The sequence below is a fragment of the Lissotriton helveticus genome, chromosome 1_1, assembly GCF_964261635.1.
Source record: "Lissotriton helveticus chromosome 1_1, aLisHel1.1, whole genome shotgun sequence".
Taxonomy (NCBI): domain Eukaryota; kingdom Metazoa; phylum Chordata; class Amphibia; order Caudata; family Salamandridae; genus Lissotriton; species Lissotriton helveticus.
In genome coordinates, this window is record NC_136057.1 from 152,109,578 (window position 1) to 152,135,740 (window position 26,163).

The window sequence follows — 26,163 nt, forward strand, 5'->3', positions numbered from 1 at the left end:
CTCCAATTTTCTACATACCTGTCCCTCTCCAGCGCTCTCAATCTCTCTACACACCTGCCAACATCCAGTGCTCTCCATCTCCCTCCACACCTGTCATCCCCAGTGCTCTCCATGTCACTCCATACCTATCCATCTCCAGAGCTCCTAATACCTCTATACACCCCTCCATCTCCAGTGCTCTCAATCTCTCTCCACACAAGTTCACCTCCAGTGGTCTCAATCTCTCTACATACCGGTCCATCTCCAGTGCCCTCAATCTCTCTACACAGCTGTCCATCTTCACAGCTCTCCATCTATCTACACACCTGTCCATCTCCAGTGCTATCCATCTCTGTACACACCTGTCCATCTCCAGTGCTCTCAATCGCTCTTCACGCAAGTCCATCTCCAGTGCTCTCCATTTCTCTACGAACATTTTCATCTCCAGTGCTCTTCATCGCTCTACACACTTATCCAGCTCCAGTGCCCTCAATCCATCTATACTTCTGATAGATACATCTGCCGTGTGGATTCCTCACCGTGTGAATATCCCCCTTGCGTCAGCAACGTTCGGAAATTTTCTTCGTAGCACGCCGACGTGGACGACGTCACAGGAGCACGGCAACGCGCGCGACTCCGTCTGACGTCACCGACCCCATATCAGGCCCACGCCGGCGTGATGACGTCAGTTCCCTTTTTTCCGCGTCTTCGACGCTAACGGTTTTCGGGATCTTCTGCGATACTTAGTATCTAGCTATTGTCTTAAAGTTTCTGTTTCTCCTTGCGATTTGTTTCTTCATCGAGAATGTCGTCGAGGAAGACAGGATTTAAGCAATGTAGGTCTTGTGCCCGCATGATGTCTATCACTGACCCACATAAGGATTGTTTGTGGTGTCTTGGTTCGGTTCACGACGTCAAGAATTGTAGTTCCTGTTTTAAAATGAACCCAAAGGCGCTTCGTGAGCGTGAAGCAAAGCTACTTCTCGCGAAGGTAAAAGGACAAGATACTGGAAGGTCTTCAAGGTCAACGTCGAGACTCTCGAAGTCGAAGCATAGGTCTCGATCGACGTCGAGATCGGCGTCAAGATCCAGAGCGGGTTCGAGATCCAGAGCGGAGTCACGATCCAGAGCGAAGTCGAGGTCCAGGGAGAGATCTAGGTCTGGATCCAAGTCGGCTTCGGGTCACGCTTCGAGCTCCTCGAAGAGAAAACACGAGAGGAGGAAGCACAGTTCAAAACATCATTCAGGGAAGGAATCTTCTGATTCAAAGAAAAAGTCTCGTAAACACCATAAGGACTTTGTTTCTCCTTCTCCTGCTTTGTCAATCGAAGGTTCTCCGACTCCGGAACCGGAACCGGATCCGGTATCTTTACATCCTTCGGAACATGAAGAGGAAGAAGAAGTAATTCCTCAGACTCCGGCTCCGATGGAGACTCCTGTGGACCCAGAAGGTCAGGGTGAACAGGTGTCGGAACGACCTCCGTTAGAACATCCGGTAGGTTCGTACCCTCCCTTTCCTGGTCCTGGTCAGGACCCCTCGCATTTTCTCAATGCGATGTTTGGAGTGTATTCCAGGGCCATGTACCCCGCTGGAGCACCTGTTGGTCCCATGGGTCCATTATCGTACAATTTGGGCATTCCTCAGTCGTACGCCCCAGCTCCATTTATGCCTTTTATGCCGGCGCCTCTTACACCTTGGCTCGGTACGGCGCCACCGAGGTCTTCGACTCCGCATGCGGCTTCGCCGACTCCGGATCGACCTCGTAGTTTGGATCGAGGTTCCACACCTGTCCGTGAGTCTCATCTTCCGGCTGTCCCGACTCCTCGCTCGACGTCGAATCCGGCTCCGTCGGAGTCGTTACCGAATCCGCCGACTTCGATTCGAATAGAGTGGTCGAGACGAAGGGCTCAACGTCTTCTTGAACAAAGGGAAGATGAAGATTCAGATGTGGAAGAAGGTGAGCTTCCTGATCAGGATGATGATTTTGAAGACCTTCGTGATGCTAGTGGTTTGGAGCTCTCTCCTGAGTGGGGTCTACCGTCGGCTTCTGATGCTCCTTCTAAGGATGTGGCACCCTATCACGTTGTTATTAGGAAGGCTGCTGATCTTCTCAACTTGAAGCTGCCCACAGTTGAGTACAAACCCAACATCCTCACTGAAGTTTTACACTCTCCCTCTTCTATTGTTGAACCTACACTGCCGTTCACTGATGCTTTAACGGATCCAATAAAAGAGATTTGGAAGAGACCGTTGTCTGCTCCTGCAGTTTCAAGAGCTGTTGCAAGGCGCTAAAGGGTGGCTCCTGATGACCCTGCGTTCCTTTCTTCACACCCCTCTCCAGAAAGTCTTGTGGTGCAGGCGGCATGTTCTAACAGGGCTGCTGGCTCTTTCCCTCAAGTACCAGCGGACAAAGAATCAAAGAAATTAGATCAGTCTGCAAAGAAGACTTTCTCTTCAGGGAGCATGGCTCTTAAATCATGTAATGCTACTTGCCTTTTAGGAAGGTATGTGCATGCGTTGATGGATTCAGTGAAGCAGTTATCACCCAAGCTTCCTGAGGAAGATAGAAAGAACTTTAATGAGGTGGTATCTGACACTCAGGCTGCTGCACGCATGGTCATTCAGAGTGGCATGGACACTGTTGATTCTGTTGCCAGGATTATGGGCTCTTCTGTTGCGACCAGGAGGGCTGCGTGGTTAAAGTCCTCTGATTTCTCTGCGGATGTGCAGTCTACATTGCTGGACTTACCTTTTGAAGGGACTGGCCTTTTTGGTAAAAAGGCGGATGTAGCCTTGGAAAGGTTTAAAGATAGCCGTGCCACTGCAAGGTCTTTGGGTCTCCAGATGAGAGGGTCGACAACTAGAAAGTTTAGAGGATTTGGTAGATCCTCTTTTCGTCCCTTCAGGCAAGGCCAACAACAACAGCAGCAACAGCAGAACCCTCTATATAAGTCCTATAGAGGTAGACAGAAGGGTCGTGGACGTGGACGTCAAGTCTCCTCTTCCTCCACTTCCTCCAATAATGCCCAACCCCCACCCGCATCAGCAAAGCAGCCCTAGATCCACCATTCTGGATCATGTGGGGCCAGTAGGGGGTCGGCTTACTCATTTTCTACGAGATTGGGAATCGGTTACATCAGATCTTTGGGTTCTCAATCTCGTAGAGAATGGGTATGCACTTCCTTTTCAGGAGTTCCCTCCCAATTACCCTCCTTGCCAAGGTTATTGTTCAGAGGATCACCTGCTTCTCTTGCAGGAAGAAGTCCTGGCTCTGTTCCGAAAGGGTGCAATAGAGGTGGTTCCAGAGCAGGAGAGGGGTCAAGGGTGCTACTCCCGGTATTTCTTGATTCCCAAGAAGGATGGCAGGCTTCGGCCAATCCTGGATCTCAGGATTTTGAACCTCTATCTCAAACAAGAGAAGTTAAAAATGCTCACCCTTGCTCAGGTTCTTCTGGCGCTGATGGAAGAAGACTGGATGGTGTTGATCGACTTGCAGGATGCGTATTTTCACATCCCCATTCTGAAGTCGCACAGAAAGTATCTCCGTTTTACGGTGGGATCGCAGCACTACCAGTTTGCGGTCCTTCCGTTTGGACTTACTACTGCGCCTCGAGTTTTCACCAAGGTGATGGCAGTGGTGGCTGCGCATCTCAGAAGATCAGGGATACCTGTGTTCCCCTATCTGGACGACTGGCTGATCAAAGCGGAGTCGCCGGAGAAGGTGCTCCATCATCTGCAGGAGACAACTCAGTTGTTGCACAGGTTGGGTTTTTCGATCAATGTACCCAAGTCTCACCTGGTGCCCTCCCAGCGCAACCTGTTCATAGGTGCGGTACTGGACACTACTGTATGTCGTGCATTCCCTCCACCTCAAAGGATTCACGACATACAGGAGATGATTCCTTTATTCTACAATGGAGCGGTTGTTCCAGTCCTGAAGGTCCTTCGTCTGCTCGGTCTGATGGCTTCTTGCATTCTGTTGGTCAGTCATGCACGCTGGCACATGAGGGCACTCCAGTGGTGCCTCCGCAGGCAGTGGTATCAGCACAACGGAGATCTCAGGGAGTCAGTGAGGATCTCCAGAGAAGCTGCAGCGGATCTGTCTTGGTGGGGCGTGGAAGGCAATCTGTCTCAAGGAAAGCCTTTTCATCTGCCTCCATCAGTGGCCACAGTGATAACGGATGCATCCACTCTCGGGTGGGGTGCTCATCTGGGGGACCTGGAGGTCAAGGGCCTTTGGTCTCCAGAAGAAAGGTTGCTTCAGATCAACCTTCTGGAATTGCGGGCGATACGTTTGGCGCTCAAGGCCTTCCTCCCTTCCCTTCGCGGTCGGTCGGTTCAAGTCCTGACGGACAACACGACCGCGATGTGGTACATCAACAAGCAGGGAGGAGTGGGGTCACAGTGTCTCTGCAAAGAGGCTCTGCGTCTCTGGTCCTGGGTTCAGGATCATCAGATTTGTCTGATGGCAAATCATCTGGCCGGGGTTCTGAACGTTCGTGCGGACAGTCTCAGTCGGCAGTTCTCTGCCGACCACGAGTGGAGGCTTCACCCGGAGGTGGTTCACGACATCTTTCAGATGTGGGGTGGACCTGTTTGCCACTTGCGAGAATGATCACTGCCCGTCATTCTGCAGTCTCCAGTATCCGTTGCAAGGAGCTTTGGGGGACGCGTTTCAGTTGAGTTGGGGAAATCAACTCCTTTACGCGTTTCCTCCCATACCCTTGATTCCTCGGGTTCTGAGGAAGATTCGCCAAGACCGGGCCCAAGTCATATTGATCGCCCCGGATTGGCTGAGAAGGGTGTGGTACACAGACCTACTCCACCTCTCCTCTCACCCGCCGCTCTGTCTCCCTCACAGGGCAGACCTCCTCTCTCAGATGGAGGGGCAGGTTCTACACCCCCACCTCCAGACATTACACCTTCATGCCTGGAGATTGAACGGGGCAACTTGAGTTCTTTTTCTCTCCCTCACGATGTGGTGGATGTCATTCTTTCTGCCAGGCGCGACTCCACTAAGTCCATTTATTCCTATAGGTGGTCTAAGTTTGTTTCTTGGTGCAGGGAGAGGGATGTTGACCCTTTGAAGGCTCATTTATCTGATATTTTACAATTTGCTCTTTCTCTGGCGCAGCAAGGTTTGGCTGTGTCCACGGTCAAGGGGTATCTTTCGGCCTTATCGGCGTTTCTCTGTTTGCCGGATCAGCCCTCTCTCTTTAAATCTCCGGTGGTTTTAAGATTCTTGAGGGGTCTCATAAATATGTTCCCTCCTACTCCTTTTGTTGTTCCTCATTGGGATTTGAATCTTGTGCTGACCTTCTTAACGGGTTCTCCCTTCGAACCCTTGCACAAGTGTCCATTGAGGCTTCTCTCTTTTAAAACGATCTTCCTCGTTGCAATCACTTCGGCAAGGAGGGTAAGTGAGCTTCAAGCTCTAAGTTCCAAACCCCCATTCCTGACCATTCATGCTGAAAGGATGGTTCTCAGGACCAGGGATGCTTTTCTGCCTAAGGTGGTGACTCCTTTCCATCTTGGGCAGTCCATTACCCTTCCTACCTTCTATCCTCCCCCTCATCCGTCTAAGGAGGAAGAGAGGCTGCATCGCCTGGACCCTAAGAGGGCGGTGTCTTTCTATCTGGACAGGACTAAAGACTTCCGGATGGACGACCAGCTGTTTGTTGGTTTTGCTGGCTGCAAGAAGGGCAGAGCGGTGCACAAGCGCACACTTTCCAGGTGGATAATCCTGTGCATCAAGATCTGCTACTCCCTTGCGGGTAAGGACCCTCCTGAGGGTATTAGAGCACATTCAACTAGAGCAAAGTCTGCAACATCTGCTTTGTCTAGGGGTGTACCTGTTGAGGATATTTGCAGAACCGCGACTTGGGCCTCCCTCCACACTTTCGCGAAGCACTACTGCTTGGATACCGAGGTGAGGAAGGACGGCCACTTCGCGCGCTCTGTTCTCCAAGATTTCCTGGTATAACGGAGTGGTCACCCTCCTCCGGGAGTGGGGACTGCTGTGGGACTCTATTCACAAGGTGAGGAATCCACACAGCAGATGTATCTATCAGAAGAACAAGTTACTTACCTTCGGTAACGCTTTTTCTGGTAGATACTATATCTGCCTGTGGATTCCTCACATGCCCACCGCCTCCCCGTTGTCCACTCTGCTATACCTGGTTTTATTGTTTGTATATATTTTGGGTTTTGATACCTTTGGTATGATGTTTGTATGTACTGTGTACATTGTATATATGCATATTTGCTGTCGTTGGTCCGTCCGTGTGCCTCGAAGGCATGGAAAAAAGGGCGGAACTGACGTGATCACGCCCGGCGTGGGCCTGATATGGGGTCGGTGACGTCAGACGGAGTCGCGCGCGTTGCCGTGCTCCTGTGACGTCGTCCACGTTGGCGTGCTACGAAGAAAATTTCCGAACGTTGCTGACGCAAGGGGGATATTCACAAGGTGAGGAATCCACAGGCAGATATAGTATCTACCAGAAAAAGCGTTACCGAAGGTAAGTAACTTGTTCATCTGTCCTCCTCCAGTGCTCTCAATCGCTCTTCACGCAAGTCCATCTCCAGTGCTCTCCATCTCTCTACGAACATTTTCATCTCCAGTGCTCTCAGTCTCTCTACACACCTGCCCATCTCCAGTGCTCTCAATCTCTCCTCCCACATGTCCATCTCCAGTACTCTCAATCTCTCTACACACCTCTCCATCTCCAGTGATCTCAATCTCTCCTCCCAGAGGTTCATCTTCAGTGCTATTCATCTCTCTTCCCACCTGTGCATCTTCAGTGCTCTCTGTCTCTCTTCACACCTGTACATTTCCAGTGCTCTCCATCTCTTTACACACCTATCCAGCTCCATTGCCCTCAATCCATCTACACACATGTCCTCATCCAGTGCTCCCCATCTCTCTTCACACAGGTCCATCTTGTGTGCCTTTCATTTCTCTATAAACATATCTATATCCAGTGCTCTCAATCTCTCTACACACCTGTCTATCTCCAGTGATCTCAATCTCTCCTCCCAGAGGTTCATCTTCAGTGTTCTCCATCTCTCTTCACCACTGGGTATCTTCAGTCCTCTCAATCTCTCCTCCCACATGTCCATCTCCAGTGCTCTCCAACACTCTACACACCTGCCCATCTCTAGTGCTCTTCATCTCTCTACATACCTATCCATCACCTGTGCCCTCTATCTCTTTTCACACACTTTCATCTCCAGTACTGTCAATCTCCCTACACACCTATCCATCTCCACTGCTCTCCATCTATCTACACACCTGTCCATCTCCAGTGCTCACGATCTCACTACACACCTGTCCATCTCCAGTGCTGTCCATCTCTCTACATACCTGCCCTCTCCAGCGCTCTCAATCTCTCTGCACACCTGCCAATATTCATTGCTCTCCATCTCCATCCACATCTGTCCTTCTCTAGTGATCCCCATCTCTCTTCACACCTATCCATCTCCAGAGCTCCCAATCCCTCTATACACCTCTCCATCTCCAGTGCTCTCAAACTCTCTTTACACAAGTTCACCTCCAGTGGTCTCAATCTCTCTACATACCGGCCCATCTCCAGTTCCCTCAATCTCTCTACACAGCTGTCCATCTTCAGAGCTCTCCATCTCTCTTCACACAAGTCCATCTCTAGTGCTCTCTTTCACTCTACACATCTTTCCATATCCAGTGCTCCCCATCTTTCTACACATGTGTTCATCTCCAGTGCTCTCAATCTCTTGTCACAAAAGTCCATCTCCAGCGCTCCCAATTTCGCTGCACACCTGTTTATCTCGAGTTCTCTCAATCTTTCTTCACAGTGGTCCTTCTCCAGTGTTCTAAATCTCTATTCACACCTGTCCATGTCCAGTGCTCTCAATCTAACACACCTGGCCCTCTCCAGTGCTCTCAATCTCTTTTCACATTGATCCTTCTCGAGTGCTCTCCATGTCTCTTCACACAAGTCCATCTCTAGTGCTCTCAATCTCTCTACGTACCTGCCCATCTCCTTCCCAATCTCTACACAGCTGTCCATCTCCAATGATTCCCATCACTCTACACACCAGCCCATCTCTAGTTCTTTCAATCAATCAATCAATCAGGGACTTGTGAAGCGCGCTACTCACCTGTAAGGGTCTCAAGGCACTGGGACGGGGGGGGGGGGGAGGAGCAGTTCCGGTCAGTCGAAAGCCAGGTCTTGAGGTCTTCCTGAAGATGTGCAGAGTGGAGGCGCATCTGATGATGATCGGGAGCTCGTTCCAGGTCTTTGCCGAGATTTAGGAAAAGACTGTTCCACCTGTTCTGGCTCTGCGAATGCACAGTGTTTCGGCGAGGTCGGCGGATCGGTGGTTTCTCTTGGGTTTGTGGAAGGCGATTCTTTCGTTGAGATATTGGGGTCTGGTGTTGTGGAGGCATTTGTATGCATGGGTGATTATCTTGAAGATTACTCTCTTCTCGACGGGGAGTCAGTGGCGGTCTCGCAGGTGTAGGGTGATGTGTTTGTGTCAAGGATTGCCAAGGATGAGTCTAGCTGCGGTGTTCTGTATGGTCTGGAGCTTGCGGAGCAGAGATTTGTTGATCCCAGCGTAAAGGGGATGTTTCTGTATTCCAATCTGCTGGTTATGAGTGCGTGGGTTACGGTCTTTCTTTATTCATTTGAAGATCTTGCAAAGGATGTGGAGGGTTTTGAATCAGGTGGAGTCGACAGCGTTGATCTGTCGGGTCATGGAGAGGGAAGAGTCGAGTATGATGGCAAGGTTCCGGGTGTGGTCCGTGGGGGGCTGCCAAGGGCAGTGGGCCACCAGGTATTGTCCCATGCAGAGGGGGAGGGTACGAGGACGAGGACTTCTGTCTTCTCTGAGTTGAGCTTCAGGCAGCTGCTGCTCAACCAGGATGCAATGTCCTTCATTCCTTCCTGGAAGCTGAGTCTGGTGGTGAGGGGTTCCTTAGTGAGGGAGAGAATGAGCTGGGTGTTGTTCACGTAGAATACCATGCTGAGTCCATGCTGTCTGACGATGGTGGCGAGGGGAGCCATGTAGATGATGAAGAGCATGGGGCTGAGCGATGATCTTTGGGCACTCTCCAACTGGTCTTTGTGGGTTCGGAGAGAAAGGGAGGGAGTCTGATTCTTTGGGTTCTGCTGGTGAGGAAGGAGCGGAGACAGTCAAGGGCGGTTCCCTGTATGCCGGCATCGTGGAGTCTGGCGGTAAGAGTGCGGTGGGAGACAGTGTCGAAGGCTGCAGAGAGGTCAAGCAGGATCAGGGGCGCGGTGTGTCCTTGGTCGAGGAGCGTGCGCATGTTGTCTGTAGCAGCATGTAGGGCGGTCTCTGTGCTGTGGTTGCTGCAGAATCTGGATCGGGAGGGGTTGAGGATGGAGTTCTCTTCGATGAATTTTGTTAGTTGTACGTTGACGATCTTTTCGGTGACTTTGGTCGCAAAAGGGATGAGAGAGATCAGTCAGTAGTTCTTGAGGTCTGTCGGATCTGCAGTGGGTTTTTAGAGGAGGGGATTCATTGCTCTTAATCTATGTACACACCTGTCCATCTCCAGTGCTATCCATCTCTCCACACACCTATCCATTTCAAGTGCTCGCAATCTCTCTTCACCCAGGTCCATCTCCGGTCCTCTTCATCTCTCTACACACATGTCCATCTCAAATGCTCGCATTCTCTCTCTACAAATGTCTATCTCCAATGCTCTCCATCTCTCTACACACCTGTCCATCTCCAGTGCACTCAATATATCTACACATCTGTCCATCTCAAGTGCTCTCAATCTCACTACCCACCTGTCCATCCACAGTAATCTCCAACTCTCTATACACGTGTCCATCTCAAGTGCTCTTCAGCTCTCTACATGCATGTCCATCTCCAGTGCTTTCAATCTCTGTACTCACCTGTCCATCTCTAGTGCTCTCAATCTCACTTCACACTTGTCCATCACCAGTGCTCTCCATATCTCTTCACATAAGTCCATCTCTGGTGCTCTAAATCGCTCTACACAAGTCCATCTTCAGTGCTCTCCATCTCTCCACACACGTCCATCTTCAGTGCTCTCCATCTCTCTACACAACTGTCCATATCCAGTGCACTCAATCTCCCTACACACCTGCCAATCTTCAGTGCTCTCCATCTCCCTCCACAGTTGTCCATTGCTCACGATCTCACTACACACCTGTCCATCTTCACACAAGCCTGTCTCCTCTCTCGCCATTGGCAATCACAAGTCAGCCATCAACACATCTTTATTTCAGCTCATTGTTATTCATATGCATCTTTCATAAGTCTTACTCTCTCCACTTCTTTCCAATCTAGTGCTGTACATTTTTCATGACATTTAAAGCACTCAATTTGTTCTCTTTATTACTCTGCATCTGACTATTCTTCAATGTCCTTTTCATTTGCTTTTCCTCTATTCCCATGTATTCACTTCTATCCAGCCATCTAACTCCTCTCTCTTCACCTGCACTGCACTTCCTTTATGTAATGTTCTCTTATTGTCTCATTACTCTTTGTAACAACCATTTCCTATTGTCTTCTCTGTTATTGTCCTTTCCTCTGTCCCTCCCCTTTCTTCTTTCAAATCCTCTTCTTCTCAATTTTTACTTGTATCTTTTTTCGTTTAATGTTCCATTTGCCTCCCCCTCTTCTGTTTTCCTCTTTATCACTCTCTAGTCATCTTTTCATTTCCTGTCCTTCTTGTGCTTCCTTCATTAATTCATTGCTGTATCCCTTTTTATATTTACTTTCTCTTCCATTTCCCTCCCTTTCTTCCCTCGGTCTCTTCTTTCTCCCCATCAGGAGTCATCAATTTTTCCCACCCTATCATCTTGGCCCTGCAGTTTTTTGTTTTTCTGTGCATTTAGCCTGGTTCTCCTCCTATTCCTTTCCCCCTTACTCCACATCCCCACCTTCCTTTTGCTCTTACTTCATCTCTTTCCTCCTAGCTATGCTCTTCTGTATCATTTTGTGTCCTCTAAATAGGTCACCATCTCTACCCAATTCGCCCCTTCTCACCGCCTCTTCTCTCTCTTTACTCTGTTTCTCCTCTCCCTCTCATTAACTCATCTTCTTATGTCATTGGGATTCTCTTTCAGTCAGGAACTCTCTCATCCTACTCTATTTTCTCATACTATTTTCTCTCTAACATCCTTTTTACTTTGCCCTATTAATCATTCCCTCTTTCTCCTCCATTTCTTCACGTTTCATTTCCCTTCCCTTTATTTCTCCTGTCTTTTCATCCTTTCTGGCTACCAGCTCCTCTTTTTTCCATCTCTTTCTTCTTGTTCCTTTTATTTTATTCTCTCGCCCTCCCAGGGAGCTCGTTCCCGAGGCCCGACCTGGCGGTTCGGATCTGCACCGTCATCTGCAGATCCCGCGGAGACCGGCCTCAGCTGAGCAAGGTAACGGGGGCAGCCTCTGTCCCTCCCTCCTAGTGACAGCCTGAGTCATTCTCAGGGACCTCAGCCACTCTTTCAATGGCCACCAATATGATAAATAAGCCATCGGTCTTAGAAGATGGGGAGAGAAAGGGTTTGGTCCCCATTGACGCCTAAGAAATGGAGATTAGCTGTGAACCGATATGTCAGGCAATGACAACTTGTGTTTTTACGCCATTTGGTTTCTTTGTACGTATGACTTAATCACAGAGAACTGCAGTATTTTGAGGCAAACCAATCAAAAAGTGAAGTATTAGGAGACAACATGTAATAACATCTGGCAGTGAAATGATTGTTCCATTCAGCAGCAAATGTGTCTCCTCGGTTATCTTCGTAGGCAACCTGAAAGATGATATAAAGAGAAACAACTTTTGAAATCGGAGGATACCTGGTGACCAAGATGAACTCAGAACCAAAGAGAAAGAAAATTTGTGAGAGCCCACATGGCTTGGGAGTTTTCATTCTCAGAGAGGAGAAAAGAGTGATATTATGGTTTTCTTAGAGCCTTGGCTGAACTGCAGGAGTGTAGGTAGTTGGTGAATTGCTTCTTTCTCCTATTATACTCACAATTACCTCCTTTAGGTCTGCCTTAACTGCGTCTTAGGTTATGTCCAAAATTTAAAATGTACATTTAATCAAGATTTTGTCTTAAAGCTCCTTTAGCTTATGTTTTAGTTTTCTTCTGAGGTATTTCCATACTTTGCTCACTCTTTGTAATTTTTCCTGACAGTCTCTTCTCATTTTCTCCATTAGTTAGCATCAGTATTTGTCCTGTCTGTGGCAGAATCCCCAAACTGCTTCAATTCTTTATCAGTACTCTTCTCCCTGCCTGAGTGACTCATTTTGCCATAATTCCTTGATACTATTAGTTGTTACATCAATTTGCACTTACATAAGTTGTTAAAGAGCTAAATAGTAATTTTACACTTTACTTGATGCCCATACTTGTCCTATGCTTTTCACACATTCATGCATGTACTATCCCACCCCCAACCCTTGGTACACAATAGTCCAGATGTACCAGTATTGGTAATTACTCCCTTCCCATGAGTCCTTTGAGGTGTATAAAAGGTATTTGGACAAAATATCGGGGGAAAAATATTGGGTTGCAGAAATATTTTTCCAAGAATATCGGGATTTCATATATATCGTGGACCGGAATATCGAAGTCAAAAACATTGTTTTAAGTGTTCCTTTCAATTTTGATGTAAAAAATATAGTAGTAAATAGTATTTAACATAATATAATTTTTCAGTGTAAAAAAGTATGTAATGTATTCTTTTATTTTATGTTTTTATATTTTTTTATATGTTTTTGTTTTAGAGTTTATTTTATTTATTAAATTGTTTTAATTTGTCCTTTTTAGGTGTCTTCATTTTTTTTCAATTGTAGATTTTTTTGTAGCGGGATGTTGGGTTAGTAGTACCCAAATATAGCAATAATCAATAGAAAGATGATCAGTCTGCCTTTGCAGAAGGCCTTCCACTGCGCAGTAACACTTGCTGCTGCATTTTTAGTAACTTTTGAACCATTTTAGCTAGAAATGAAATATTTTTTGTTAAAATCTGCATATTATACAGCAGATGATGGATTATGTGACAAATGCGAACAATCTATCACTATGCGAAAATTGCAGCAGCCACACAATTTCCTAATTCCAGTGGGTATAGTGTAATATTGTTTTGTTCATCCTGTATTTTTTTTATTTACTCATTTATAGAGCGCAACGAATCATCCCCAAAGGGATCTCTCGGCGCTTCGAGAAATGGGTACTCATAAGCAGGGACCACCTAAAACAGCCAGGTCTTTAACAGTTTCTTATGTTATTATTATGTGGTATTGTTTAAATTATGTGTAATATTTATTTGATATTATGGATTGGGGTTTTTTTCAGTTTGTTTATTGGTTTGTATCAAATATATTTTTTAGTTATTAATAATATTTGCATTATATCAGTGAATAATACATTTCTATTTCTATGTAATAAAATATATATATTAAGATTTAAAAAATATATTTGGTTCATGATGTTAATGTTGTAGTTTTTGAGGTTTACGGTAGGTTAATATGTATTTTAGAGGACAGATTTGGCTATTACTTCTAAGTAGTCTAGTCCGGTGTTATTTATGAAGATTTTACTTTGCTTTGTAGCATCTTATACATTTGTTCATTTTGTTAAGTTTTACGGATAATTTCGGTAACAAACTTTCTCCAGTATTAGGGGTGTCTTTCATAGATTCACATGCTTGAATATTCCCCGTCGTCGAAGTGGGAGTCCCACGGTACATAAAGATAGCAATAATGCTAATATATATATATATGTAATAACATAATACATAATAAAATAGAGAAAATACACACTGGAGAGACCTCTACAATGGCTCCTCCATAGGAATACATTATAAAGAGAAAAACTCATTTGTAACATATCAGTGTCATTATGTTAGTCCAAACTGCAGCCAATCAGGCTCAAGCACCCTCTAGAACCTTCTCCTCAGAAGCTCCAGTCCTCAGATTTTCTACCGCACGTCGTGTGAAGGGAGTCTTCCTGAGCTCTGCTCAGTTTTTCTTCATTACAACTTTACTACTTCAGTTTTCAAGATGTCAAGTAAGAAGTCTTTGTTCAGGCCTTGCTCTTCCTGTGGGAAACTGCGTTTGTTTGAGAAGGACCCCCACCAAAAGTGTATTTACTGTTTATATCCTGAACACAAGGTGGCTGATTGTAAGTTCTGTAGAACTTTTCCTGCTAAGACTCTCAGAGACAGGGAAGGTCGTCTTCTTCTGTGGTTGAAGCGCCTTCAGGACAAAGACGCAGTTTTGTCAGATGCAGAGAGTTTTCAGTCAGGTCCTTCAACTTCTGCTTCCAAGCGTGGCAGTGTTCAGGAGTTGCCTTCTCCTTTTCTAAAGAAGAAAAAGCTGGCCTTGGCAGTAGCTCCTACTACAGCTGTGACTTCTGTGTCTACGCCCACGAGACCTGGCTCTCAGGCGTCATTTTCAGCCTCTTCGAGTGTTCTAACACTTCAGTCAGCGCGGTCGTCGACGGGCTCGTCGACGACCGTTCCATCCACGAAATTGGCTGCTGTGGCTTCGTCGACGTTTACTGTGACGACGACGTCTGCTTCATCGTCGTCGACGACCGTCTCGTCGACGGCCTGCACGTCGACGAGAGTCTCCACCTCCACGGTCTCGTCGACGATTCCTGTCATCTCGTCGGCGAAGAAGCTGCCGTCGACGAAGAAAACATCGTCAACGCCTAATGTCCCGTCGACGAGTTCAAAGGCGACGACGTTCCCTTCGGCACAGAAAACTCCATCGACCAGTTCGTCGACAACCCCGTCGACGAATGCTTCGTCGACGAAGAAGATCACACCCAAGGATTCGTCGACGAAGTTACCGTCGACGAAGGCTCCGTCGACGGTAGGGGCAAAACACTCGTCGTCGACGAGTACATCTAAAAAATCACCGTTTCCAACAGCTGTGTCTACGTCTTCATCTTCGACGGCTGCTCCAGGGAAAACATCTTCGTTGACTACCTCATCGACGGCGACGGCTCCGTCAACGGCAGTCTTGCCTTTACATTCGGGAACGCAGCAGGCAGGCGTAGCATCCACAGGAGCAATGTCTTTCGCCACTATGCCCCTAGTGCCTTTGGACACTTCAACTTCTTCCGTGAGAGGTTTCCAGGGATCTGCACTTCAGTTGCCACCTCCAAGTCTCCAACCACCTTCGCCAATGTTCGCGACTGACCAGGAAACGGAATCCATTGCGGACGACGATGTTCTTGGTGATGCCCACAGTCCATCGGACTTAATTATTAAGTGTCAGGACTCCAGTTCTGAAGACGGTGAGGAGGAGGACGATGACCAGCAGCAGGAACAATGTATACAGGTTCCAATGGCAACTTTCCCAGTCTCTCTGTTTTCCAACCTCCAGCATATGCTGGACGACTACAATAGGAGATTTCCTCCAACACCTCAGGGTACGCCGTGCCATACTGCATCTGAGTCTGCAGAGCCTACTCGGCACCAGCACCAACCTGCAGAGCAGATAGCTCTTCCAGAAGGGCCCCGTAAACCCATCCCCACTGATGTTTATCAAGATGTGGAGGATGAGACAGAGCCAGATAGAGAGGAAGGAGAAGTTCTCCAGGATACGGATGACGACCAAGACCCGGATATGGCCGAATTCGATGACTATCGAACGCAGACGCCCTCTCCTCAGCCGGGTGACTCCGGTGATTCACCTCCGGTTGACATCGCTAGCTTCCATATCTTGATGGATAAAGCGGCAGAACGCTTCAAATTGCCAAGAGCACAGCGAGAGGAAGACTGCTTTCTCTACGATTTTAAAAACAAGCCTTATAAACAGGTCCACACCATACCTATTATCGACTTTGTGTGAAAGGAGGGTTTAAAGATCATGCACGCTCCTAACTCCTTACCTGCTCAACTCCCTCGGCTGGAGAAGAAATATAGGGCACCGACTGGTTCGCCCGCTTGCTTGCTCTCGCATCCTAAGCCGGATTCAGTGGTGACCCAAGCAGCGCAACGGCGAAAACGTAACCCTGCAACTCCTATCACTACTCCACCTGATAGAGAGGGTCGGCGTTTGGATGCGATTGGGAAGAAGTTTTCATCCATGGCGTCTACATCAGTCCGTGCCGCAAATGCATTGGCCATTTTAGGTCGTTTCGACCGACAAATGTGGTCTGACATTTCTGCGTTAGTCTCTTTGATTCCGGAGGCATCGAGAGCGGAAGCGCACCAGATCCTTCAGGATGGCAGGAGGGCCTCAGAAGAGATGATCGACTGTGCTGTGGACGTTGCGGGGACTGGTTTCCGTATCCTTGCCAGTGCTGCGGCTCTCCGACGTCAGGGTTGGTTAAAATCCACGTCGTTTCGGCAAGAGGTCCAATCGAGGATACTCGACATGCCGTATGACGGTGAGTCTCTCTTCGGCTCTCACGTCGATGAGGCACTAGAATTGATAAAGAAAGACACTGATACAGCAAAATCGCTTGGATCCTTGCAATTCAAAAAGCAGCCCTTTCGTGGCGTACGTGGACGAGGCACTACTTCCAGCACTTTTCGAGGAGGACAGTCCCAGTACCGTCAGTACAATCAAGGAAACCAGCGTTACTCCAACCAACAGTCAAATCGTCAACAGCAATCAAGACCCTATAGAGGCAAAACTACCTATAGGGGCTCCAATACCAAGCGCCAATGACTTTCAAGTTCCGCAAAGAGTTGGAGGGTGAATCTCGCAGTTTTATTCCCAGTGGTCCATGATAACATCGGACCAATGGGTATTAGACATTGTACACAGGGGTCATGCCTTGGAGTTTACAGAGATTCCTCCAAATTCTCCACCATCAGGCCCGCCACCTCCACATCTCGAGGAACTACAACATCAGGTGCGTCTTCTAGTGGAAAAGGGTGCAGTCGAAGTGGTTCCTGTATCTCAGCGAGGGAAAGGTTTCTACTCACGGTTTTTCCTCGTTCTCATAAAGACGGGAGAGTGGCGGCCCATTCTAGATTTGAGAGCTCTCAATTTATTCCTAAAACAGCAATCTTTCCGCATGCTGACGCTATCAGAGGTCTTGCGACTTCTCTCCAGCGGAGATTTTCTCACAACAATAGACCTGCAAGACGCCTATTTTCATGTGCCAATACTCCATCTGCATCGTCAGTTCTTGAGGTTCAAAGTGGGTCACGCACACTACCAGTTCAGGGTGCTACCCTTTGGCCTACGATCAGCTCCTCGTGTCTTCACGAAAGTTTTGGCTCCGGTCATGGCTCATCTACGTCTTCAGGGAGTTCAGATCTTTCCTTATCTGGACGATTGTCTTCTAAAGTCCCAATCTCCTCTACAGTTGGCTCACGACACACGTCTATGTCAGCAGACGTTCGAGTCACTGGGGTTAACCATCAATATGGAGAAGTCACATTTTGCTCCGCTGCAAAGAAGAAACTTCCTAGGAGCAATTCTAGACACAGACCTGTCAAAAGCCTTCATCTCCCTCAAACGTCATCAAAAGATAGTCCGTCTGGTCTCTCTCATCCGGTCAAAACAGTCAGTTTCTGTGCGGACGTTAAAGTTGTTTCTGGGGATGGCTTCGTCCTGTATCGGCCTGATCCAAAATTGCAGGTTACGCACTCGTCCTATACAGGAAGAATTGGACCTGCAATGGCGCCAGGTGTCGGGGTCTTTCAACGACCTGGTGAGGGTCACGTCCCGCATGAAGGACAGTTTGCTTTGGTGGGTAAACTCATCCAATCCGGACGAAGGAACTTCGTTTCTAGCCCAGTCTCCGGATCTGACGTTGACTACAGATGCGTCCATGGAGGGTTGGGGAGCTCATCTCCAGGACCTTTCCATCAAAGGCAAATGGACGGCGACACAACGGACCTGGCATATCAACCGGCTGGAGTTGATGGCGATCTTCCTAGCGCTCAGATCTTTCTTGCCCGTAGTGCAAGGAGAGTCGGTGTTGGTTCAGACAGACAACACCACCAGCATGCACTACATGAACAAACAGGGCGGCACAAGATCTCAGCCACTGTCTAAACTGGCTCAAAGGATTTGGGACTGGGCTCTTCGTCATCAAATTTCGGCGGTCCATCTACCGGGGGTGTCCAACATCCTTGCGGATTCTTTGAGCAGGTCCACGTCATCCACTCACGAGTGGGAGATCCATCAGCCGTCTCTAGACATGGTTTTCCGCCGTTGGGGTCGCCCCATGATAGACCTCTTTGCAACCCCGGTCAATCGGAAGTGCCGAACCTTTGCCAGCTGGCATCCTCACCCAGAGTCCCTCGGAAATGCCCTCCTCATGGATTGGACCGGACTGTTTGCGTATGCATTCCCTCCGTTCCCGTTGGTGCCGAGAACGTTGTGGAAGATGCGCAGGCAACCCTGCCACCTAATACTGATCGCACCTCGTTGGCCCAGACAGGCTTGGTTCTCAGAACTTCTTCTGTTATCCCAATGCACACCCATTCATCTGCATCCACGTCCAGACCTCCTGACGATGGACGAAGGTCAAATTTGCCATTCAGACCCAACTACGCTTCAGTTATGGGCATGGAACCTGAATACATCGAATTTGCAAATTTAGATATGCCCCAGGAATGCAGAGACATTCTAGCTTCTGCTAGAGCTCCATCAACCATCAAAACGTACAAGCTAAAATGGAAGCGTTTTTGTCATTGGTGCGCTGCATCAGATGTACATCCAGTCAATTCCACTCCGGAGCAGCTTTTGCCTTTCTTTTTGAGCCTCGCTCAGTCTGGTCTCTCTCATGCCACCTTGAGAGTCTTTCTAGCAGCTTTCGACACGATTGTTCAGCGTCTCTCTGTTCATCCAGAATAATCCGACAGTTCTTTAAAGGAAGTTTCCTCCTGTTAGGCGCCCTCCTCCGGCATGGCACCTCAACGTGGTGTTGTCACAGCTTATGAAGCCTCCTTTTGAGCCAATTCACAAAGCAGACATCAAGTTTCTTACCTGGAAGGTTGCATTACTTTTGGCCTTAACATCTTCTCGTCGTGTAAGTGATCTTCACGCTTTCACGATCAAGCCTCCGTATTTACAATTTAAGCCCGATGGAGAGTCACTTCGTACCAATCCTTCGATTTTGCCGAAAGTACCTACTGATTTCCATTTGAACGAACCTGTCTTCTTAAAGACTTTTTTCCCGGATCCAAGATCTCCGGCGGAACAACGACTACATTCTTTAGACATCAAACGTTGTCTAAAGTTTTACATTTCAAGGACTTCCCCTTTCCGTAAATCCGATCAACTGTTTGTGGCATATGGACGGATGCGGAGGGGACACTCAGTGACAAAACAAACAGTTGCAAGATGGCTCTCAGCAGCTATCTCCTTCTGTCACCAACAAGCTGGCAAGCCTTTACAGTGTTCAGTGAAGGCACATTCGACGAGGGCGATGGCATCATCCACCGCTTTGTTTGCCGGGGTGCCTCTACACCAGATTTGCCGGGCGGCGACATGGTCCAGCAGGCACACCTTTACCAGACATTACTGTTTGGAGACCATCAATGAGGCGGATACCGCAGTGGAGCAAGCAGTGCTTCGTCATCTTTTTAAATAAGGTGAGCCTCTGTTCCCTCCTCCTTTTCTTTCTGTGATTGCTATATGCTTTTAAGCTGTATGTTTTTTTCTTCAAGTTGGAGAATATGTTTAGCAATCCCAGTTCTAAGGAGTTTACTGCTATCTATTCTATTCAAGCATGTGAATCTATGAAAGACACCCCTAATACTGGAGAAGAACAATTGTTACTTACCTGTAAACAGGTGGTTCTCCAGTATTGGTGTCTTTCATAGATTCACATGCGACCCACCCATCCTCCCCTCAGAGGCTCTCTTCTCCTCATGCACTCTACTTCACTTTGGTGCTACGAAAATCTGAGGACTGGAGCTTCTGAGGAGAAGGTTCTAGAGGGTGCTTGAGCCTGATTGGCTGCAGTTTGGACTAACATAATGACACTGATATGTTACAAATGAGTTTTTCTCTTTATAATGTATTCCTATGGAGGAGCCATTGTAGAGGTCTCTCCAGTGTGTATTTTCTCTATTTTATTATGTATTATGTTATTACATATATATATATATATATATTAGCATTATTGCTATCTTTATGTACCGTGGGACTCCCACTTTGACGACGGGGAATATTCAAGCATGTGAATCTATGAAAGACACCAATACTGGAGAACCACCTGTTTACAGGTAAGTAACAATTGTTCTTCCTATTCTCAGTTTTTGGTAGCTGTGTTCTTTCTGTAGTGCTTTGATAAATTTGTATAATGTAGGTAGAGTTCTGCCTAATGTGGATTGGAAGGCATTATGCCATTTTTCCACTGCTTTGTTTGTTTTTGCTTCCTGTGCCTGGGTGCTGTCCTAGAAATTCCACCATGGTGTATGGAATTTGGCTTGGCGTCTGTGTCCTGAACGATGCAGTCTGCCAACCAATGACTCTTCAAAATAGTCCATATGGGGACTAAGTTTATCTTCATTTTGTTGATGGTAAGCGCTTGCTATTAGTATGTTATAATGGTTTACTACGTCTGTGATAGGGACCTAGGCTAGTGCTATCATCTTTTTTGACTTTGAAGGCAAATTGGCTCCTAGTGTTGTATTCTACACTTAGGGCCTTATTACAAGTATGGGGGGCCCAAGACCACCGTACCCGCAGTGGCGGTCCAACTGCCGCAATATCGGTGGCCTGACTGCCTGATTACGAGTTTGGCAGTCAGACCGCCACCAGCCCGACATATGACAGCCACCACCGCTAGGTTCCTGGACCCCGACAGGCAGTGGTGGGGAAAGCGGTGGTCTGCTGGGCTGGTGTCGATGCCAGCACCACTGTGCAGATTACGACCGTCCTTTCCAAAGAGCTTTTCACGACGGTGAGCCCGCTATGAAAAGGTCAGCTGAGAGGCAGGGAAAGGGGCCCCTAGCAGTGCCCCGGGCATTTTAGCCCATGGGGGAATGCAGTGGGGCATATGTTGTGCCCCCCCCCTCTGCTTGCACTGCCATGCGTACACTGTGTGCCATTGATGACATGGTTCATGGTACACAGTGTACCAAAGTGCAAGTGGTGCTGACATGGCTGCAGCATATGCCACAGGCTCTCTATGAGCCAAAACATGCCCCCACTATGGCACCGCAGACACAACAACACCAGCCCGGCGGTTAACTCATAATACGGCGGTTGGGATGCTACTGGCACTAGAAACAAGCATTGGCATAGCCAATAGTTCTCGCCTTTGGGACCTTATAAGTGTTTAGCCATGCAACAGTTGATGTTGTTGCACCAAGGATATTGTGCTGGATAACTAAACACTTATAAGGTCCCAAAGGCGAGACCTATTGGCTATGCCAATTCTTGTTCAGTGTTGGCAAGTTGACAGTGTGTGGTAGTGTGTGAACCTTTAAGAGTATGTGTATTTGTGTGAGGCACATATGCCTGTGCAAAGCTGTATGTTTCTATGTAGCAGTGTGTAAGTGTCAGAGTAAAGAGGTAGTGTAACAGTGTACGTTTTTGCAGGTGCAAGTGTTTCATTGTACAAAGATAACGCGAGTGTGCACATGTTAAAGTGTCTGTGTGATGCATGGCTGTGCAAAAACCTACTTGTGCATGTTTTCCAATGCATGTGTTTTTGCAAATTTGCAAAGAGTTCTATGTAGTGTGTATACTTTAAGTCTGTGTCAGAGATGCAGCGAGTGAGTCTGTGTGTTTCTGTATCATACAAGTGTGTAGGAGTGACCGCTTGCTGGTGTAACCGTGTGTGTGGTTCCAGTGTGTTGGAGTGGGCGTGTTAGAGCACCTGGGGCTATGGTGTGTGGAAAGGTACTGCTGTGGTATGGGTGCCTGTGTGCCCGCGGGTTTGTAGTGAATGGCAAGGGAAGAACCGGCCTGAAATGAAAGAGCAACGTTTATTTCATGTTCTGTAACCACTCTAATAAAATGGATGTCATGGTGAAATCCTCATGGTGCATCGGTGTCACGGAGGCACTACCGTATTTCATAGTATAGAGGGGAGCCACCTTGTTGCATATACTTTCTACTTTATGGGGGCAGGCAAACGCTGCGAAGAGTACAAGAGTCCAAAAATTGTAAAACGGTACACTCAAGGAGGCCTTAAAAGCTTTAACACAAACTGCCTGTAGATGCTTTAAGATGCAGGTACAAGGACTCACTGAATGTTATTGTATAGCTTTCTTGAGGACCAATGTGCAAATTAGAGTTAGAATGTATAGGAAATCACTTTAACATTCATATTCCCAAACAGGGCTTTAAAATTGTATGAAAGTGGCTTTACAGTTGTGGCCACGGTGAACATGTTTACTTTGGGCTAAATGGCTGCACAATTGGAATGACTGTTTCTCATTATGCAGACCTAAACAAAAGAAAAATCTTTGTATGTCTTCCTGGGTTAGGGGGCACTGCTCGAACCTGCACTACTGTGCCAACCACAGACTGAACTTACAACATGCTAGCAGCATGCCATAGTGCCTGCAGTGTGAACTGAGCATAACACTTCACGCAGGAGGGCAGTGGAGGGGAGGAGGCAACCGATTCAACCCCATCTCAGTCGGGTCTGCAGTGGTCTTTATACATCCACAGGGAGGGCAGAGTCAACTGCTTCGTGAGGGGGGGAAATGACCGCCAGATAAGGCATGAATACTACCAACAGAGTCAAGCAATCATATACCAGGTGACTGCAAACAGTCCCCACCCATCAGCCCCTCACACAGACCTTTCCACCACACTAGCACATCAACTTCACCACAGCAACTACCCACACATGTGTTTATTTCTACCATAAAAGCATCAACTTTATGGAAGGGGGAGTTAAAGAAAATTGAGGTTTGGAACACGTGGCCTTTTCTGAAACAAAATAGTCCAAGACTAGTAAAAACCACCTCTTCTATCTTCTGCCATTGCCCATGTCCCTGAACCCCTTTGCGAACGGGTTATTATCGATATTGTGTGATCTGGAAAGAACAAAGCAATTAGGATTATTGGTGGTTAATTAAAATGTGTGGAACAATAGGGGAGTGGATAAAGAAATGAAAATTGTACAACTTTCATAACTGAAACATTTAAAATTTGTCTGGCCCTATTTCCCAAAATATTTATTTGACAGGAAACCTCCACATACCCTCCGAGACGGGTGTAGCTACTCCTGGTGCAGCAGGTGCAGTGGCACCGAGACCCATTACACCCCAAATAAGATGGCATTTAGTACGTGATCTGGGGCAGTCAGGGCCAGTTTCCTTCGTGCATTAGGACGCAAGGCACCCTTGCTGTGCAACTAGTCCTGAGGGGGCACCCTTGCTGGTATCAATATGGGGCTGGCATTTAAAATAATCATGGTGGGGGCATATAGAGTCAGTTTAAAGTGTGTGGGTCCCGCCAAGGCCTCTGTTGTCTCAAACCCTTTAACGCACAGAGGATCTCCAGTTTAACACACCGCATGCTTTATTAAAAACGATGCTGCGATTTTCAGTGAATTATTTATTCGCTCCTAATGAGAGGAAGTTATTTTTCAGGGCCCCCTAAGGAGAAGATGGCGGCTGAGCAGCGCCGCGCTGGTTAGAAACTATTCTTATCTGCACAGAAGAATGACATGGCCTGGCGACACTGGGACTTTTAATAATTCAGACTTTTGAAATATGTCCCCTGATGGGGTCGGCATTTACAAATGCATGCAGCGTTGCGGCGCTATATGGAATCAGCAAAAACTACCGCTCAGTTCCTAGTGCTGTCTGGGGCTGAATGTTTGGGTGAATGCGGGGTGTGCAAAGGGTTAATGGTGTGAGCGGTCCTTGGGAGGGTGGTCCCCCTCGTCTCAGGTGGCAGCAGATTCAGTGACCTAAGAAGGTTCATATGGTAACTACTGGAAAATGCTGAAGCAGTCATATTTATTGAAGTAGACATGATTGTGTCAGTTACAATAATACTATAACCAATTTGTAGGGTAACGCTGGTGATTTAGTCCACTGTACTAATATACTTAAAGTGCAAAGGTCAGATTTCAGTTTATTGCCACAGCAGCCAGAAACTTTTTACTGCCTCGGCTCAACTTTATATAGGAAGACAACTCTCCCGAAAGCCAGGGGTATCTGCAATCTCACATACATTTCACGGCAGAAGTGTAACCCCTGCATCTTGATTTTTTTAAGCATCTTAATAAAAGAAATGTACATGAAAATATGTCATGACTTAAACCAGATAATATGTGGGGTATGTTCCTGTGAGTCATGCCCACCACTCCATTCAACAGTAGTGATATCTGGTACAGTCTCATCCCTGGGGTGTCCAGAGGCCAACGTCCATCCTCTGGTCTTGTTCCTGGACCAGAAACACAGACCTATTTCTGATGCCCCCTTCTAACCTGGGACCTTCTTCACAAATGGGGTTTCAGCTGATAGCGCCTCAATACCCACCCACCGAGGCTGGAGAGCACTGCATACGTGACTGCCTGACCCCAACATGGCATGGCACCAACCATGAGACTGATCTCCGGTCTCCCGAAGAGGTGAGACACAGGAGCCCGGACCGGTGTTGAGAGTTGGACCGGCTGAGGTCTGCCTGACTCAGCCTAGTTAGTGACTGCTGGAGAAGACACGGACAAAGTCCTCTTCTTTTTTGTGCTGGCAGCTGCCCCCCCTCTCTTCCTATTATTCCATCTCTTTCTGTCTTGCTTCTCACTTACTGAAAACCATGACTTGAAGAAACGGTTCACAACCTCTCTTTCCTTCTTTCATTTAGTTGCTTCCCTGTGAAATGGATCCAAAAAAGACAAGTGCGCGTCTCGCGCTAACGAGGAGATGAGGAGGCAGCAGGGGGAGGGGAGGGAGGAGGAGGCCTGCGCCTCTTTCCCTTGCGGGAGCGAGCAGGAACCATATATTAATTAAAACCAAATGGTTTTAAAGCTCGCTCCCGCAAGGGAATCAGCAAACGTGCAGTCGTTGCCATTCAAAGCAATGCAACATGTGCACTTTTTGGGGCCATAACAGAATCGATTACTAAAGGTCTCATATGCAGCGCATGCGCTCTGCGTAGGCGAGCCCTAAAAAATGGAGTGGATAAAAGCTGATATTACTCAAAAGATGGTTTGAAAAGAGCTAATGATGCTGAAGCCCACACCCTTAAAAAGTGGGCTAGACCGGCTGTATTAGAAGTATTACAAATGTGATACTTTCATTCTCCGAAGTGCAGGGGAAGATTTGTGTTATACAATGAATGTATTTCACTAGAAGTTCTACCCACCTGCAGTACAATGGTCTCATGAGCAGACGTAATAGCTACTTCTTGTTGAAACAATAATTCTCCAAGTCTGCTGAGCTTGTTGAAACCTGCCTTCAAAGTTGGACTGGAAGGCCACAATGAGCTATCTGCAATACCACGCGAAAGGGGAAACAAGACATTGTTGCAACAAGTGACTAACTGGAAAACTGACTAAATATACTGTACTTCAGCCCGCATTCTGCAAAAGTCTTGATCACTAAACATGAGATAACTACCGTTAGAGAGTACCATAAGAAAAAGGGAGAATTGCGGGAACCGGAATCCCTTTAAAAAAACAAGCTAAATTAGGCACTGAAGTATTACAGGCGCCATTCATTTTAATCTGTTTATAAACAAGTGAATGTCCGACTGTAGCATTCTTTCCCAGTAATAAAACCCTCCTTATTAACACATTCACACCGATATGTAAAAGAAACCTGCTTCCAAGGGGTTCAAGTCTACCTATAGGGAAATGTTTGGTGCACTCTGGAAATTGAAATGTCGAAAGAGGCAGAGAAATAACAAATGTATTAACCACACTGCCGAAAACGTTTCAGCTATGGTGAATGGAAGTTAATTAATTTTTCTAAATGCAGCATTATGTAGGTTGCATCTTTCATAGCCATTAGTTGCTGTTTATGTGTTTCAAGCGTCCAACTAAACTGTATAATAGATATAAGCTGACTTTTCCTATGTTACAACGTTGACATATCACTTTGCATAAGATCAATAACAGACGACACAATGTTGTTTAAGTTGTAAATAGGAGAATGCAGCACATTAATATTATTATCAACAACAGGTAGCACTTTATTTAAATTATCTTGGTCATTTTGTGTTAAACATACAGCAGCTTCCATTTGGGACAATTTCCAAATTTCATTATAAGTTGAATATGGAAAGCTTGTAGAACCTTGC

The 26,163-nt window shown here is 47.1% G+C and overlaps 1 protein-coding gene across 1 annotated transcript in view; it reads left to right on the plus strand.

Moving 5' to 3' along the window:
• LOC144775216 (carnosine synthase 1-like) overlaps window positions 1-26,163 on the plus strand; it is a 543,733-nt gene that overhangs the window by 448,811 nt on the left and 68,759 nt on the right. Inside the window, exon 7 of the mRNA XM_078659222.1 lies at window positions 11,306-11,391. Within this exon, the coding sequence (XP_078515348.1) occupies window positions 11,306-11,391 (86 nt within the window). The remainder of the gene's footprint in view (window positions 1-11,305; window positions 11,392-26,163) is intronic.